This window comes from Meriones unguiculatus, chromosome 15, assembly GCF_030254825.1.
Source record: "Meriones unguiculatus strain TT.TT164.6M chromosome 15, Bangor_MerUng_6.1, whole genome shotgun sequence".
Classification (NCBI taxonomy): domain Eukaryota; kingdom Metazoa; phylum Chordata; class Mammalia; order Rodentia; family Muridae; genus Meriones; species Meriones unguiculatus.
Genome location: NC_083362.1, coordinates 17,772,183 through 17,792,431, shown reverse-complemented (window position 1 = coordinate 17,792,431; position 20,249 = coordinate 17,772,183). Strand labels below are relative to the sequence as shown.

The 20,249-nt window shown below is 37.8% G+C and overlaps 1 protein-coding gene across 1 annotated transcript in view; it reads right to left on the bottom strand.

Annotated features, from left to right (window-relative positions):
• Fbxl17 (F-box and leucine rich repeat protein 17) overlaps positions 1-20,249 on the bottom strand; it is a 449,288-nt gene that overhangs the window by 418,113 nt on the left and 10,926 nt on the right. Inside the window, 2 exon segments of the mRNA XM_060368269.1 lie at positions 15,755-16,012; positions 18,759-18,881. Of these exon segments, the coding sequence (XP_060224252.1) occupies positions 15,755-16,012; positions 18,759-18,881 (381 nt within the window).

Below are 20,249 nucleotides of genomic sequence, written 5' to 3'. Positions count from 1 at the left end.
GAATGCAGCACATGACCAGAGCATGTGACTAAATACTACTCAAAAGGCACAACAGAAGTCCGTCACAGGGGAAAGAAGAGCAATAGAGCTAAATTCTCTCCTCTGGGGAAAGGAAGCAGCTGTCTAGCTGAAATGGATTAACTCTGAAAAGCAAAAGAGCAAGGTAGAGAAAATGCTTCCTCCTTCTGAAAGAAAGCCAAGCATTCTCCTTCCTAGTGGGTACACTGATCGCTCCCTTTCTGATAAAGGAGACATGTTCATTTCATCTCTACACTCCTTTCCCTTAGGAACAAACTGCTCCCAAGAAACAAGCAGGCTTGACTCCTCCTACTGGGACTACTTTGCAGGCCTATGTTATCCAGCTATGACTAAGTCAGATAGTTAAAGCCTAGAGTCATGTTAACAAGCCCATTTGGCTCTGGTAAAAGCAATATCCTCTACTTAAAAGTTTCAGAAAAATAATTTTAGTGTATGCTATTCTAGCACTGTTTCTTTATTTTATTCTTAATTTATTTAGATTCTGGGCAACAAAGGACAGATGTGCCTGCAACCTCAACCAAAAAAAAAAAAAAAAACACTGACAAGTAAAATAACCTGAATCCTGAATGTAAGGAGTGACTACAGCTTTGATGGGTCTTAAACATCACTGTGTGATGACAAATTGGTGAAACTTGAGGCTAAGACAAGAGATTTAGGTTGATTGCATAGAATACTAGTACTTACAAGTGATTTTGATCCTTTTATATACAAGGAAATGATATCATGGCAAGGAAAAGGACCAAGTGGACAATTACAACAGATACGTTCATTATGTCAGTTCAAGCTAGTTATTAGAAAATAAAGTCTGTCAGGAAGCAAGCTGTAAGGACTCACTACCAAAGGAGTAGACAGCAGGTAGCATCATGTCAGTTACTGTCACGACATTGGACAACATCCCCCACAACGCAGGTAAATCCTGACTGCACTAATTATCATTATTTTATCCATAAACATCCCAAGTCCTAGACTCCCCAGGCTGTATCAAATCAGTAAGGTTTGCTGTGGCCCTTCAAATCTCTCAGTGTTGTAAATATCTATTCATGCCCATAGAAAAACATTCAAAGAGCATCAAGCAAGGCTTGTACATTTACCTACAAGTTTGCCCCGAGTCTCACACCACAGATATGGAATACAAGTCTTGTAAGCACGGGATTCTCTACCAGGCAAGAGAAAGCTAAAGACACTGGAGCTGTGGCCTTGCCAAGTGGAGAGATCTCAATCAGATGGCTACTGACTAGCTGAGACACACACACACAAGAAATTAGTACCTTGAAAATAAGACATGTCTTTGTCTTGGTCACTGTTATTGAGGTAAAGGAACACCATGACCTTGGAAAGGAAAGGGATTCTCTGGCTTATGCTTCCATCTATCCATCACTGAAGAAGTCAGGACAGGCACTCAAATAGGACAGGAACCTGGTGGCAGGAACTGATACAGAGGCCATAGAGGGGTGCTGCTTACTGGCTTGCTTCCCATGGCTTATTCAACCTCGGTTCTTACAGAACCCAGGACCACCAGCCCTGGGGTGTCCCCACTCACAAGGGGCTCCCCCACCCCAACTGATCACTAACCAAGAAAATGTTATATAGACTTATATACTTAGGAGTCCAATCTCTGGAGGCATTTTCTCAAATGAGGATTCTTCCTCTCAGGTGACTACAGCTTGTGCCAAGTTGACATAAGCTAGCCAGCACAACCCCTAAACAGAGCTTCATCTAGACCATCCAGTAAAAAGATCTGGGAAACACTGTGGGCTTTCCACAGATCCACCATAATGACATAAAACTAAGAGTACAAAAGGAGAAGTTGATTAACCAGGAGTCACTATACCCATTAATGAAACAATTTCTGCTTTCTAGTCTTCTGGATCCTAAGAGCATAAAAACCTAAGCAAACTGAAAAGTCAGCATTCTTCATGGACACAGGGCAAATTGCTACAGACAATCGTATTTCACTGGAACTGAAACTTCCTGGAAAAAGCATAGGAAACAGGAAAACCCAAGCTGAAATACACAAATTTCTAGAAGCTCAGGGTGGCCACTCTGAGAATGGAGCCCATGGGAAAGGGCAGCTATAAGAAGACCCTTGTGCCTGTACAAGCTTTACCAACAGAAGTTCCAGTCTTCACAGATCATATAAGAAAAAAAATCACTTCAGGATTCTGACTTACAAGAGGAAAAGTATTTTGAAATACACTAGAAAATTCTGGGTTGTTTCATTTTGTTTTGTTAAGACAGGCTCTCAACACGTGACCCTGGCTGGCCTACAACTCAGGAGAACAAACCACACTGACCTAGAAATCAGAGATCAAAGTGCTGGGATTAAAGCTATGTGCCATATGCCAGCTACATACATTCTGTTTTTGTTGTTGTTGATGATGTTGTTGTTGTTGTTTTGTTGTTATTAATTCAAGACAGGGTTTCTCTGTGTAGCCATGGCTGTCCTAGACTCACTTTGCAGACCAGGTTGACCTCAAACTCAGAGATCTGCCTGCCTCTGCCTCCCTGAGTATTGGGATTACAGGCATGCGCCATTGACAAGGCCCAGCTTGTCATCAGAAGAAACTATTTACCAGAGCCCAGCATGCTAGAGTTTTGTCAGAGCCTAAGCACCTCCACCCCACCACCCTGCAAAGCTCCTTTCCTTGGGATTTAGTTAACTCCAGCCTCCTGTGCTTAACCTATGCCACCTAATGCACAAAAGAAAACAGAAATGTGAGTGGCTGTTAACACTCCCAGGACAAACTCCCCAAAGGGCTCAGCGCCCTCATCACAGAAAAACAATGCAAGACTCCCACTACTACACGGTCCTTCCCACTCTCCCGAAGGCTCATTTCCAGAAGTATCTCTTAACAAAATATAACACCCACAAGGCATATTAAACAGGTAAAAGAGAATCAAATATTATTAGAACTAGAGTCAGTCAGAGCATATATATCTAATATGCTGACTGTTTTCATCAAAAATACAGGCAACATGCAAAAAGAGATGAATACATGAGGTATAAATTCTAAAAAGTAATCACAGTAAGAAATAAAAACACATTTAGAGGAAATGTGGAATGTCGTGGACTGGCTCACCAGCAGGCTGGAGAGGGCTGAGCGGAACATGAGGGTTTCACTGTATGAAAACAGTAACTTCTGAAGCTGAAAGCAAACAGAAAAGACTAACAGCCAAGATCCACTGGCCAACTGCAAGAGCATAGTGTAACTGAAACGGGAACAGAGAACACCACGAAAAGGAAGGAGCAGCAGCATTAGAAGTACCTGAGCCTAAAAATGTCCTCAGATTACTGTTCGACACCAAATGCCAACCTAAGAAGGCTCAAATAATACCACAAGGCGTTATCAAACTACAGAAAATCAAAGGTGAAAGAAAAATCTTGTAGGAAGGTAGATGATAAGGAGGCCCTGCCTACAGTAAAACAATGATAATATATCTACCCTCTTGTAAACTGTGCAAGAGAACAGGGGGAAATGTTTAAAGTTGGGTGAGCTCCTTGCTATTAGCTAAAGATACTGGAAAACAATGTCTATGTAAAATTCTATGCAAAAAAAAAAAAAAAAATCACAACTTTATTCATTATTACCTAAACAGGGCAGAAATTAAGATATCCAACTGTAGTTGAATGGAAAAGAAATAAACTAGATGTAGAGATGATGAAAGATTAAAAAAAAGAAAGACACCTTAAAACATATATGACTAAGTGAAAAAAAACAAATATGAAAAAACAATACATTGCATAACTTCAAATAAAATAAAGACATGCTAGAATAGTTAAAATTAGGAAATGGAATAGTGGCCAAGGAAGGGCAGGAGAATCATGTAGAATAAATAGGCAGAGCAATAAAGATCTTTAGAACAATGAAAATGTTATTATAACCTTAAAATGTACATCATGTACCTATAACTCGGACTATGTAACAGCAGCAGGAAACACTAACATGAACTAACGTGTGGGTGCAGGACAATGATTTTGTTAATGAAGGCGTATCATTTACAGTAAATAGCCACTGAGAGATCATGGAGGACACTGTACATGATGGAGGATCTCTGCCCATTTTTCTCATAATATAAAATTGTTCTTTTTCTTTAAGTCCTTTAAACTGTACATAAGGACCTAACAGGAACCAAACAGGTGGCCAGATAAGGCTATGTGCAACTGGACCTGATCACCCAAGTTTGAATCCTGAGACCCACATGGTGGATGGGAGGTGAAAAAAGTGACAACAAGTTGTCACATCCACACACATGCTACTATGCATATATGCACAGACAGATGTTAGATGAGATAGATGATGGGTTGATAGATAATTAAATTTAGATGTGCACAGTAATCCACAAAAATTAGAAGTTTATGAAAGTTTCAATTAATTTTCAAAAGACTTAAGTAGAAAAAAACTGTATCTTGAGAATTGTAAGTTGAGGGATAAAAAAAGAAAGTACTTCAAAGCAATGATTCAGAAATATAAGAAAACATCACAATTATTAGCCAATAAATAAAAAGCTATAATAACTTCAGACAGCAAAGTTCAGTTTAAGAAGTTATCAGGAATAAAATGGAAAATAAATAAAAACAAAGAGGACAAAACACACCAAGATGTCACAATAATTAGTAACACAGTATGCAACTAACCTTAAATGTCAGAATGTGTGAAGCAAAAGCTAACTACAGGAAAAACAAATGACTCCATTGTGGCAGTTAGGGATATTAATACTCTCCTGTCCCAAATTAACAGATCTACCAGAAGAGACAAAACAAAAACTATAAACAAAAACCAGTGAGGGCACAAGCTGAACTAAGTTCTACTCTACAGTCAAGTGACTGAATAAAGTGGGTTATCTACACACCATCAGGACAAGAATACAGACTCATGGAAAGTTCTCTCTCTCCTAAAAGCAAAGTTAACAAGGACGGACAGACAGACAGAGAGATGAGAGAGAGATAAATAGATATAGCAATTACATACTGTTGTGAGACCACATACAATTAAACTAAGAAGTAGTAACAGAAACTGAATTTTCCAAGTATTTTCAAATTAATCAATGTATCTTTAACACATGGGAAACAAGAAGAAAGAGAGGAGGAAGGGAGGGAAAGAAGAAGGGAAACAGGCAGGCAGGCAGGAAGTCCAGGCCTCAAAAATCACTTGAAAATATTCAACTAAATTAAAGTACAACACATCAAATTTTACAGAATGAAGAATTAAAACCATTTGTAAGAGAAGCCATTTACAGTGTAGTTGCTATTATAAAATACCATTTGGATTCTGTTCTTGGGGAGTTGTTCATTGGCAGCATGCAAAATTACAACTCAAAGTTTTTAATCCTGATACTCTACTAAAATTTTTGTAATTTTTTTAATGTTTTCTACAAACAAAAGCATGCCACCTGAAAATAGAGGCATCTTTATTTCTTTGTTTTCATTTTAATTCATTTTACATGTAGAACTACGCTTAGATTAACATTATCTTTTTCATATATCTGCTAGTTTTGGCTAAAACCTTGCTAAAAACTGTTACAAAGTCATTAAAGAGATCTTTGGATTTTTTTTGTTGAATAGTTGGTTGAATGGCTGGCTAGGCAGTTGGACAGTTGATTAGTTAGTTGGTTGGTTATAGCTACAAATAAGCCTTTTTTTTTTTTTTAGAAGAATCTGAAAAGGTTAGTGTTATTTTAAATGTTAAAATTTACCAGGAAAGGTGATTCTTTCAGAGATTTTTTTTTTTAATAATTCAATCTCCGTAGTTACTTAAAGCCTACAAACTTTCTAACTCTTGAATCAGTTCTGTAGTTTTATCCCGAAGTCAATAACTTTTTCCATGCAGTGCATTTTATGTCAATACCTCAATGGCAAAGTCAGCTTTCACAATGTCAGATTTAGTGATTGAGTCTTTTCCTCAACCCACCCCCAACCCATCAACAAACTTAACAGTTTGATAGCTTACTTAAAAACATGGTTTTGGTTTTACTTCTAATAGTCTTCTGTTCTTTGTTTTGTGATTGACTGTTATTATTTTCTTCCTTCTGCTAGCCTTGGGGTTAGCTTGCTCTGCATTCTTAAGTGCCCTCAGGTACTCACTGAGGCTGCCACTGTTTTTCAGGTCTACAGCTGTGAGCTGAAAGACTATAAATTAACCTCTTACAGAAGCACACACTGACTCATACATACTGTTATGCACTATTTTACTTTTACTCATCCAAAGGTTCTTTCTAATTTCCTCTGTGATTGCTTCTAAGAAACATTGGTTATTATGAGTACATTGTTCAATCTCCAAATATCTGAGACTTTTATAACTTTTCTGTTTGATTTCCAAGTTCATTCCATCATGGTCAAGGAAACTACTTAGTATAATTTCAGTATTTTTAAGTTTTTTAAAAGATACTCTAATTATGAGAAAATTCCATATGTAATATCAAGATAAATATTCTTCCATTTACTTATTAATATTTTATACAGAAATTTTGTTTTCCTTTAGTTTTTGTGAATATTTTTTACGTTTTTTTTTTTTTTTTTAAAAAAACTGATTTTAAATGTTGATCTCAGAAGTCCATTGCTTAGGTTTCCTCAAAAAATGATTCTGTCCACTTAAAATCTTTTAGTATACCGTACTTTTTATTCCTGCATGCCTGTGACTTTAGTCCAAAATTGGTTATTGGAAGGGCTAGAGAGATGGCTCTGTGGTGAAGATCAGCTGCTACTGTTGCAGAGGACTCGGGTTCAGATAGGAGCATTCACATCCAGCAGCTCACAACCACCTATAAACCCAGCTCCAGGGGATCCGATGCCCTCTCCTGCTCTCCACAAACTCCGTGGCACACGGGATGCATATGTATCCACTCAGACATACACATACACATATTAGTAAATAAATTAAGTAGAATATTAAGATGTGGTGACTCAGGAAATTGGGCTCTCCTCCAGTCCTGGCATTTACAGTTTTGACAGCCAGGATAGCAAGAGATTTTCATAAATACAAAAAGTATAAAGCAAAACAAACTTACACACACTCTCTGCACAGCCTCTGCAACCTGGCGCTCCACCTGGCTACTGCATTACATTCTTCTTGCTACCCCTTCTTTGCACTTTCTGCCTGGGCTGAGCCACAGTTAGGTATGTCTACTTTTAGCTGCTCCTTTCATGTTCTTATTTGGGGACCGCGGGATGGGGTGGGAGGATATTTATGAAACAGAGTATCACCAAGTGTATAGAATACAGCCAGTGATGAAAACTGATGTCCTTATATTTTCCTTAACATGTGTTCTGACCTGCATGTACATGACTTCCTAAATCCTCCTGTACACAATGATGCTCTGATGGTTCTAATTTCAGAGAGAATACCAAAAACTAAACCAAAATCCTCTCCTGGAGTCACTTTATCCTAGGCCTCAGAAAGGCTACTGTATGCTTCCTCATATGTTGTGCACAGCAACCACGAGATTTTTTTTTCTATTTGCCTTAAAATATTTTCAACCTATGTCTACTGGTTTTCCATCATAAAAATGTTGGCAAAATACATACATAATGCCTGTATTACCAGTTCAGGTAGCTCCCAACAGATACACACACGAGATTAACTTGCAAATCATATCTACACTATTCCCTCTGGGACAAGGGACCTGAGTCCCACACTGGGGATGCAGCTGCTATCTTTATGACTACTACCAATAGGAAGAAACTGGATAACAATTTTTTTCCCACAATGTGGTATTCCTTGTTGGCTTGGGTTTTTGTTTTGTTTTGTTTTGGTTAGTTGGTTGGTTGGTTGGTTGGCTGGCTTCATTTCTGATGTATCCCTGGCTGGCTTGGAACTCACTTTGTAACCAGGCTAGCCTCTACCTCCAATGTGCTGTTTCTTGACCCTCTCTACACACCTGCTGTGGTCTTTTGACTGTTTCTAGCAGATCGGGCATCTCTGGCTGCTTTTCAACATTTCTGTAGATTTTAAGCTACCTGTTGGAATATTTTTCTCATGGATTGGGGTTTGTTGATTGTTTGGCCAGGACTGGAGAATGAACCTAGGGCCTATGTGGTCTAGGCAAACATACTACCACTGAGTTCTATCTCTACCCTGAATATTTATTGAAAACTAAAAAAAACTCCTAACAGCCATATTGAAATTTACTGATGATTTTAATTATCATTTTCATATTGAAATGATGGAGTTTGTTCTGATGCTCAAGAACTGTCACTCCCCAGATATACCTATCCTTGTTGTGTAAACCTGCCTAAAACATGCCTGATTGGTTGTACCTATACCTTGCCTACACCTGAGCGAGGCAGGATGGAATAGGCATGGCTATGGTTCCCTGGCTTTTGAAGACAGGAAAATCATGGGAAATAGAAGGAAAGGAAGAGAGGAGGAAGAAGGACAACAAGATGGGTTAGTGTGGAGAAGAGGCCATGTGAGCCGGGAGGAAGGACACCAATAATGGCGTGGAAAGGGCCAGATGAAGAATACAAGCACATATTTGGGGATTATGTATGGAACATAGACCAGATGAGGATGATTAAGGCAAATGGCATTTGATGGGGCCTGGATGGTGAGGTTACTGAGTCAGCATAGGTAAACTATCTGCCCTGCCCAAGGTAATAAGGCAATTATAAAATCTAACAGGTGTCTATGTCTAAGATAGTAGGTTAAATAAATAATACCACCATGTTACATTGGGGCTAATAATAAACAGTGTATAGACCAACACTCATTTTGTTTTATTTACTACAACAAATGGCACCAACTAATTTAGTGTCCACACCCTTTAAATCATACTTTATCATAGATTGGTAGGGAGAATAAGCTCCCAGCAAAACATCCCAAACTTAAAACCTAAAAACTCATTGGTCAAATACTGTTTCCTTAAACACTCCCACAATTAAAACACACCCTCCTCTGGGCAGATCATAGACCTACTGAGGGCAAACAGGAGACAAACAGCAGATTGAACATAACAAAACTTGCTGCTGCTACCTCCCTCCACAGCTGGCTCAGCTCTCAGAGAGCACCAACAGCCACCATGGCTGTGGAGACATGGCAAGGAGAAAAGGAGGAGAAACTGGAAGGCAGACAGACTGTAGACAGAAATAGTCCTGACACTGCATCAAAAATAAAAAGTGCCATTGCAGAGGGTGTTTGGATATCTTTGGCTTTGTTTTGATGGTCATAGTCATGGATCTAGTTGCTGTGTTTAATGGTGATGGCTCTTCTCCATGCCTTCTCCAAGAAAGTTCAAGGAGAAAATGGGGAAAAAGCCAAGGGATGGAATATTAAGTTATGGACAATAAAAAGGGCACTCTTCCTAATAGAAACTAGATTAACAGCAGCTAAAATTCAAAGCTCTCTGACTATAAGACACTTGTCAGCTCTTTCTAGGAAGGGTCCACCAATACACTTTAGCAATAACTTAATCCCCAAATTTGATAAAGTTGGCTTTGCTTGTTATAGCCTAAATTGGCACAACTGCTATTAAGCTTCTTGCAAAGACAATCTAGGATTCAAAATGACAAGCTTTTCCTTAAGGTTAATTACTACATAAGTTCTTTTTTCTTAAGAATAAATGACATGCCCTTACTAATCTAGAGGTTGGATCACATCAACTTTAGGTTTATGTAAGGAAAGATGATGTCACACTGCTCTGAAAAGGCCAGACAGTCTCCTCATGAAGTGGAACTTCCACAGGAGATCTGATGCCAAAGGGCATTTTGGCTTAAGAGATATGTTCTGTTGGACAATGTAAGGACCCGAAATTAGGCTGGGAGACAAACATGCAAACTGCATTCGTCCCATGTCAAAAAACTTTTAATGCAGCTGACTTATCCTTTTGAACCTGAGACATTTTCACAGGGGACAAATGTTGGTCACACCTAATGCAAAAAAAGACACAGGGGACTTACAGGTGGCAAAGTACATGCCAGCCTAGTTTAGTCTTAAAAAACTCAAAAATTACAGTTCACATGTTTAAAAGGCATAACTACCCATTCCATATCAAAAAGGGGCAAGCCAAAGATAGCCACAACCAATGTAAAACCCAGGTACAAGATGCCTAGGATATGCTTAAATTCCAAAGTTAAAAGGGAATCTATATAAAGTTTGGCTATAAAGGCATAACCACCCATTTCATAAAGAAAAGGGGATAGGACAAAAACAGCCCCTACAAATACAAAAACACAGGCCTAAGCCACTAAACAGGTACAAGATGCCTGGGGTACGCTTAAACTCTGAGGTAAAAAGTAGTTTCTGTAAAGTTTACTTAAAACATATGCCTCTTCTATTGCTCAGGGCAACCAGCTTGTCTCTAAATGGGAGGCCTCATCTCAGGAGATAGGTAGCAGCTTGGCCTAAAATAGGTGTCCAAGAGCACAGAGAGGATATTAAGATCTATACAACCTAGTTTTCATTTCAACATGGTAATGACTATATGTTCAATAATAATGGTAACTTATGTTGCTGATCCCGTTACATGGAAACAGCTCTGACACTGACTGAGACATGGATGTCTGTGCACAGCCAATAATTCTTTTTGGCTACAGAATCCCCATGACATGTGCATGCCATCCTTTCATATGGCATGAATAAAGATTTGCTGATGCCCTTCTTCTGCTCATACAGAGTGCAGAAAACCATACTTCATTGATGTGTGCATCCTGCACATCTCATACACTTCTAATTTTAGGACTGTATAATGCTTGTGAGAAAATATCTATTTTCAGAACAAAAGTACCAGATACCAGTGATGCTGGATGAAACCTAGCCGGACTCATCCTTTCAGCATGCTGAGACACTGACACACCTGTTCCAGCATCCTGCTCATTCCAGCCTCAACTGCTTCAGTTGCTGTTCCTCATCAAAGCCTGCTCCCAGGAAGCTTTAAAGAAAACTACTAATCTCAATTGGTCCATACTGTTCCAAACAGGTCTTCTATTAAGCCTGAACTTTCTCAACAGTCAAAGACTGAACCGCAAATGTTAATGCTAGCTGAATTAACCAATTTTCCCAATTTCCTTTGGGCCCACAAACAGGATTTCTTTGTGTCCCTCAATCAGCCACAAGAAACCCATGAGAACAATATCCCGTTTTCCCTCGAGGGGGTTGAGCTATTAAATGTTCACTGTCATTGGTAGAGGTTGTAAGTTAGAAATGGTATTATTCAGAGAGAAAACAAGGTTAGACACAGGGATTTCTCTCTTTTCTTTTCTCTATCTTTATTAGATAAGGAAAATAGGGTTAAAAAAAGGGGGGAATATAGGGATATCTTATAGGAATAAGATAAAAGGTAGATTATTGAATCTACTAAAGGCTTTATTTATTATTCTCAAATAAGGTTATTTTTAACTCATTGGTATAAGATTTTATATATCAATGCAAAAATAAGTCTATTTTTGAGACACTGGTATAAATTTTAGTATATTGGTACAGATTCAAGGTTACTTCCAATACTTTTAAACTGGTATTGCAAACTGTTTAGGATAATACAAGTTGTTAATCAACTCATGTCCTATCAGACACTAGTCTAATTTATGACAGGAACATAACATCCTAGGTTTAACATAGAGATATGACTCTATACATAGATTGTATATAGATAGATAAGTCTTCAAAAACCTACAGAATATGGCATTTAGAAATTTTTTTATTATTTTAAAGATTCTTGGACAATGAGACATCATCTCCTGGCAGCACCCAGCCTACCTCAAAGAAGATGATGAGCACTGAAGAACTTCCACATGGTAAAGGCCTCAAATGACACAAAACAGCCATCCAGACAAAATAAATAAATAGATAGATAGATAGATAGATAGATAGATAAATGCCCTTGCTTCTTGACAGACAGAATTCTGCCTAAAATTGGTAAGCCTAAATGCTGGCCAAGTCGACTGCCAAACTCTGCCAAGAGAGGGTAAGCAAGTCCTAGTTTCACATATATGTCTGTCAAATATACTGGGACAGACAGCTGATGCTCCAACATTACAGAGTTTTGGGTGGCTATTCAGGCAGCAAACTATCTCTGTCAATGTTCTATTTTTCGGAAGTAGCTTTCATGACCTTCCTATTTACTCAACTAATTAATTTTATTCCTTCTCAAGTCTCTGGTGGGGTTGAAGACAAGATAGTCAAAGTATTACAATTAGCTTAGTTGCTTAGGAATTAAAAAGATGTTTTAGGTCTAGATGGATGTTTTTCGGTTGATAGATACAAACTATAAAGATAACTTAGGTACAAAACCTTAGACCCTCATAGACAGGATATTTTCTTCAAGAATTGCCAAATACACTTAAATTAGACATTGAATAACAATCTTATCCATCAGTTTTTATAATTGTTTCATAATTATTCTTACTGTATTAAAAAAATGGCCTTTTCATTTAGATAGAAAAGGGAATGTTCTGATGCTGGCCCTCAAGATCTGTTTATCCCCCAGATATACCTATCCTTGTTGCAAAAACCTGCCTAAGACATAACTGATTGGTTGATTAAACAGCCTGTACCCGAGCAAGGCAGAATGGTGTAGGTGTGGCTAAGGTTTCCAGGATTTTGAGGACAGGTGAATCATGGAAAACAGACAGAAAGAGAGGAGGAAGGAGGACGACATGATGGTTTTAGTGTGGAAAAGGAGCCACGCAGGCTGGGAGGAAGGACTCCAAGGACGGCATGGATAGAAAACACACCAAGATGAAAAATATAAGCAAGTACATTGGGATTATGGATGGAAGGTAGACCAGATGAAGATGATTAAGGCAGATGGCACTGGAAGGGTGATGGGAGATGGATGGTGAGGTGACTGAGACAGCATAGGTGAAATATCTGCCAGCCTAAGATAGATAAGGGAATTATAAAATTTATCAGGTATCTTTGTCTTATTATTTGTGATTGTGATAGAAGGTTAGATAATACCACTGCAATAATTATAGGAATAATAATAAACATTATAGAGCCCAACACTCATTTTTTATTTACAAAAACACGGAAAAAAGTCTACAATGGCTTATGTTCAGAAACAACTTAAACTCAAACTTAGTTGTGACTGTCACATAAAATAATAACAATGGATATAATTTCTTAAACTTACTTTAACGAGTTGACTCCTAACCATTACTTACTTGAATACAAATACTAGATGATAAAATATTAAGAAAACTAAATAGCTATTATTCTTAATTAAATTGCTCTTTCCTCCAGATTCATGATTATAGTCTTATAAGAGAAGGATGGTATACATAAGATATATTGGTAAAGTGTTTCCATTGATAAGATAATATGGCATAATCTTTATGGAGATACAAATATCAATATTCAGAAGATGGGATTTTATAAAGGAGATAATGTTTGGTCAAAACATAAGCCTGACTTATGTTGTCAAGATAAATCAGTGGGTAAAGGTTAGTGGCCTGCATGCAGTCTGAGACTCACATGAGAGAAGAGACAGCTGGCTCCTACAAGCCTCCTTAACCTCCACCTGCGCACCACAGCGTGTGTACACACACATGAGGTGTTTCATAGCAGGGTGGGCAGCAAGACAGCCCAGTGGGTACAGTGGGTACAGTGACTACCTGACTTTGAAGCCTGGAACCTACTTGGTAGGAGAGAAGTACCCCAAGGTGTCCTCTAACCTCCAAGTGTACACTGTGGCGCGCACACGCATGAACACACACACTAAATGAAGAAAACAAAACTTTTCTAAACAGCTGAACTTTTAAGGACATCACTATGTCTAAGAAACATTATCAAGCAAAAGTCAATACTTTCAATATTACAGTCTTAGTCTGTTCGAGCTTTAAGTTGAAATGCTTTTGGTATTTGTTTTGTAAAAATATAATAACAATAATAACTTAAAAAGAATACATATTCTGTGTTTGCTAAAATTAGTCAAAATTGTAGTACTTATGTAGGAAAGACATTTCAAAGGTATAATGAAATAAAATGCATGTATACATTTCTGAACCATTTGTCAATTTTATTGTCAGAAGGGGGGGAATGAATCAACAGTCAACAATTAACTGTTTAATTACTGAGTTCAAGAAGAAATAGTAGTCACAGAAAATTGTTAAATCATGAATAGTTCACCATAAAAGTATGGTTTTACTAAGCCATAATATACTACACAACACAATTTATCAAATATCAGTAGGTTATAAAATTAATCACTAGGTGGGTCAAGGGTAACATTTATTTAAACAGTAATATAGAATGAAATAGGAAACACAGATGTACACTGCATACAACATATACATACAATCCAACCTCTTGACACCATACCCGTCACACCGTTCTGTCATTCAGAGCAATCTAATATCCAGGCCAACTTTTGCCACCTTGCTACAGAACAGTTAAGGATGGGAAAACGGTGCCCTACACTGCAGCAAGAATCCTTTTGATCACTAAAAAAAAAAAAAAATTAGCTAGAAAGAAAATGTTCAGACAGCTTCCTGTTTCTATTAGAATACCGCATTGCATAAAGGTACTTCATAATTCAAAAACCATAAAAACCTAAAACAAATACTGAAATAATTTAACAAAACATTAAAAGGACTCATGTAATAGAGGTTTACATAATCAGTTTCAACGTTGTGAAGTTCATTATATTTGATTGTCACAACCATATTCTGTCCCTTAAGAAACTTGCTTGAAAGACAACTATGATTTCATTCTTTTTCGCAAAATTACTACTCAGAACATCCCCACTAGCCTGCTAATGGGACACCTACTGTGTTACATGACACTTAACTATGAAAAGATTATCCAGCTGTTAAGACATTGACACTTAAAAAATGTTTAACTATAACATAGAAAACGTTGACAAAAAGTCATAATAAATACAATCATGCTACATCCATAAAAATGTGTACTTCTCTAGAAAAGAGTAATTTAATTGATTTCAAAAATGCCATAAAATGCTTTACCTGTACAAAGAATAAAGGAATCAGGAAATATTAAAGTAAGGGAAAGTTACTTCGCAGCATGCCTGGGCAATGACATATTAGGTTCTCTTGTAAGTTGTGACACCCTTTTGATAAACACAGTGAACGGCCACACTCGGCAGACTCTATGCAAACAGCCTTCCCAAAGTTCTCTTCAAACTCTACTTTCAACACATTCACGTACAATGCTTCAATGTAAAGATCTTTCCTTCATGAATGAGTAAGCCCCTCTGTCAGGAAATGGTAAATGCTATTCCAAAAGGAAGGATATCAAAAAAGAAGTATATTATTGAGCTGATTTAATACTAAGCCAAATATAGGTAATTAGCATTTTTGTTATTTTATGCTCTTCAATTTGAGCTTCCATTTATGTTTTAAAACAATAGTATTTTAAACTATGTTATGCCACCTGATAACATAAAAGAGAAATCAAAAGTTAACTTTTAAAAACTTGTTCTGACACAAACTGAATATTCTTAACTTAAGCACAATCTGGTATAAACCAAGTTAAAAAAAATAAAAAGCAAATTTTTGAAAAAGAAATATTAAATTTTAAAAAGTAGCTAATAAAATGGCTCATCACAGAAATTAGGCACTCACTGTAAAAGACAACAAAATTAATATATCTAATCACCACTATGGTCGTCGAGCTCATTAGCCTAAGCAAATATTCATTATGACAGAAAAAAAAATGGCTCACTTAGTCTCTAGTAATTATTTTTAATGCAACAATCTTTCAAAATGTTGCTGCAAAAGCTTTAATCGGTGTGTAACATCGCTCCGTAAATGCTATGTATTTACCTGTTTGAGTCCTTCATCAGTTAGTTTGTCCTGGTTGCCTACATGCACTTTCTGCAGTAAAGGGCAGTGGGAGGCGACAGCAATAATGGAGGTGTCAGAAAGCTGTTTACACCTGTAGGCTGTATACCTAAGAAGTCCAGGACACTTAAATGCTAGAACACACACGCCAGTATCAGACATACTGCGACAATCAGAAATGTTGATTTCAATTATATTCTGGCTTCTGGATGCAATTTTTTCCAATAATTCATCAGTAACCTATGAGAGAAAAAGATATAATAAATTAAACTTTGCTGAAAGTGGAAAACTACTTTGTATTTCTTAATTTCTATCAATAAGCAATAACTGTCTTACGGAGTGAAAAACACAAGAAGCTTTCAAAATGTAACAACTTTGCTATAATAAAACATATGTATATACTTTTTCTTTGTTCCCAGCTTCTAGTATAAATTTCCTAAAGCCCCTGGAACCTTCTGAGTGTCAGTCATTTGTATGTATACCAACACCCTGTGACCCCCCCTGAATATGGTAATGAGGTAATGGTAGGGGGGCTAGAACCTTGGCTCAATTGAAGAGTGCTCACCTGGCATGGACGAGATCCTGGTTCAAACTCCAGGAAGAAAAACAAAATCAACACTAACCAGTCAGTAGGTGATAAGAGAATGGAGCTGCCATCCCTCTAACCCCCTGAGGAGAGGAAGAAAAAGCTTCCTGGAGATTAGGTTACAAGTCAGTTAATAAAGAACCCTGAAGCCTGCAGACTGAATATCCATCCCTATCTTGACATATGATTCTTCCATGTTTCTGGTTTTTGGCTGTATCCTTAATCATACCAGAAACTTGAAAGTAAAATTGTTTCCAGTGTTCATGAACAGTTGCTGCTACTTATCAAGCCCGAGGTGAACATTGGACCTCAGGAACTTGCAGCTGTTTGGTGTAGAATGGCTGGCTCCTAAGCTTTGTAACTGACATCTGACTTGGAGATGGGCTTCCAGGACCCTTAACCTATGGGCCCCCACTAACTCCTGAGCACACAGTTTCTGACAGAAAACCAGTTAGTGGGGAGCAAGTGCTGCACAGTCAGTCCTAGAAGTGGTATCAGAAAACAAGGAGAATATACATGCTACTTTCCATTAAACCTTCAAGCTCGCCAAAAACTATGAATAAATCTACATTGAGATTTAAAATGTTTTGCCACGAAGCAAGTATTGCATATAAATTGGTATGCTACGTGAATTGGTTTTGATTTGGTTTAGCAGTTGTTTGGGTTTGGGTTTTGGTGCTAAGAACTGACCACACAGCAGGCAAGCATCAACCAGGGGCTGCATTCCCCATCCCATGAATGGAATGTTCTTACTTGGTATCACAGTATGCAAACTATAAGCTTTACTGCTACCAGAGGACTACCTCACAGGCAATCCATTCACAGTGAGAAAATGCATCACTGTGGAGCAACACAGCAGAGGCTATAGAAGTCTCTGACAGAAAACTACTCATAAGAGTCAATGCTAAATTCACGTAAGCAGTTCATCTGGCAAAAAATTTACACAGCCACCTGAACTTAAAATGATAATAAAATACCAGCCACGAATGTTCCCATTGCAATCACATTTCAAAAGAGAAATCAGAGTTAATGTCCTTGTGCCTTGTGACAAAAAAAAGGGGGGGGGGGGGAGAGAAAATGCAGATAAAGCTTAAAATGCAAAAAGGGAAACTGTTGAGTGCTTGGAGAAGGAGAGCCACAAATGGAGCCACCTCTGTGTCTGCTGAAGGGCCGCGCACGGAAGCTGCAACTCTGTGCTTTTATTTTCTCCTCTCCAGGCCTTAGGAACCCCAGGGAAGGAAAACTGCTCAGGGTGAGCTGAAAGGAAAAAGCTGCCTCAGCAGGAGACAGAGGGCCTCTTTCCATCCACTTCTCTTCCCTTCTTTCCCCCCAAGCTTGCTGTACATATAGTTCACAAACCCAAGATGTTTTAGCCTCTTACCACCAGGAGGCAAGACAAAAAGCCTTGTGAATGAATGTTCTGAAACTTACTTAATTTATTTAAAAAGTGAGGTTCATATACAAACTACCAATGGTGTGTCAAAACTTGCTTGGCTTAATTCACAAAAGTCTACTATGTGCACACCTTTGTAATCTAAACTTGATAACATGATAGGAGTAGACTGAAATAAGCCTCAGGGGGGTGTTACAAATCTGTTTGTTTTTTTTAAGAAAACCTGTTATCAAATGCTTCCTAATGCACCAATGGTAACAAATCATGAGGGATTTAGAGCAGGTTAGGATTCCAATAAGATCATATTTTTATTGGGTATTTTCATATATCTCTAATGCTAAATACCCATGCCCTATAAAGAATGAGCCTAAGAGCTCTAACAAACTGTCTGCAATCAGCACTATAAATCCTATCTTTTTTCCTAATCTATGCTACCATGTAAGTACATTGAGAACTCAACAGAGAAATTGGAAAACTACCAAAAAAAAATGTTTTTCTGTTGTTTCAAAAAGAGTTATGTTAGCCCAGTTTATTTCCATTTCTTTATCCATAACACAGGAAACAACATCACCTTATTAGAGCTGCAGGGAGGTTGATAAATTCTTACATCTAAAGCCTCTGGAACAGTACATTGCACAGGGGCAGAGGCAACATTCTCTGCTGTTAAACTTTTAGGTTATAACCTCCCTAAATGAAAAGGTTCATGGTTTTGAAATGATGATGATAAAGAGAGATACAAAAAGAACTAAGACAAAGTGAAGACTCGTAATTACTGGTCTACATTAGAAACTATCTTTTCCACCTAGCTCTCACTTGAACTTCTATATACACCAAATATGCAGATGGGGGAGGGTGCGCGCACAAGTAAAAGGCATTATATTTTTTGGAAAATTACTTTTTTAAAAAAGAAAGCATAAGATTGTAGACTGCAATCATTTGAAAGAGAATAAAGATTTTACTTCACCCGAGTGTATCAGGTAAGGGTTTAACAGATTTCAACTCCTTACCTGCTGACGACTACTAAGGTCTAGCTGCTTCCAGAACTGGAAATCTAAACAAAGGTCACGCCAGTACTTGCAAACCAACGATGCAGAAAGGCAGCGCTCATCCAGGGACAAATTGGAAAATATCTGTGAATTACAAAAGGAACCATATATTTGCTAAATGTTATCCAAGACACAGCAATATGACAAACTTAAGGGCTTACAGCAAAAATTCTATTGGATACAAGTGGACACCACCAAAAAACTCAAAGACTGCCCTACTGAGCAAGAAGTCTGGTGACACAGGCTACAAACAGGAACTGGCACTATCTTTTAGGTGGGGAGAGGAAGGGAAGAAAACAGGATGATACTAATGGTGTATCTTTCTGTTTCCTTATATTGAAATAGAATTACAAGGACAAGCCAAACACAAATGAGAAATGCTTACGCTTATGGAACAGGAAAGAGACAAGGGAGAAAAGAGAGTCCTCTGAGGATTTTGCCTGACTGTGGAACACATGAACTCTGAGATACACGTCAAGACAAAAGAGAAGTGTAAGAGGCGTGCTACCCAAGAAGCCCTAACCCTGTCTACTGCCAACAGATGCACGGCTAATGCTGACCGGCCCACAGAACGCCTGCTTGAGAATCCAAAAGTTCAAGGTCATAAATATATATATATATATATATATATATATATATATATATATATAACAGTTCTGATCCAAAAAGGATTAAGCAGAAATAACTACCAGTGTAAATCCTGACCTGGATCCTGGGACAGAATAGAAAAGAACATTACTGAAGAAACTGATCAAATCAAAACAGATTAATCTGTAATTACTAGTAATGGACCCATCCTGATGCCAGTTTTGGCCAATGTACTTCAGAAACATAAATGAACAAGGCCAAGGAAGCCCTGGGTGCAGGGCAGAGGGAGCCTCTGCACTATCTCCGCACTCTTCCTGTAAATCTACAATCAGCCCACATCAATTCACACTATACATCCCAAACACTGCCACAGTAATCACACTACTCAAGAGTGAAAACCTACTTTGAAAGAACTTAAAGTTCTATCATGAAAGAAGTGCTGGAGACAGGGTCAGGATCCAGGCAAATCTCTGAAGATGTGGAGACACATCAACAAATAACAACAGGTAGGAAAATGGAGACACTGAGCCAAACCAACCATGAGAAACACTTCTGAGACAATCAGACAAAACTGGACACCAAACAGATGTTAGATAATAGAAAAGAAATTAATTTTTTGTTTTTTATATTATGATTATATTGATACTTGTATTATCATTATATTTACTCTGTTTATGAGAAATTTTACCTAAAATATGCTTTATTAGTCTTCATCGAAATTTTAAAAAAATGTTGAAAGGTTAAAACAAGAAAAGCAGTATATTGCTGAAGTTTGGTGAACAATGTCTAATGGGTTTGTTTTGCTATTTTCCACTTTGTCTCATAAACAAAAAGTTTCATAGAAGTAATTAAAAGTTTTAGGGA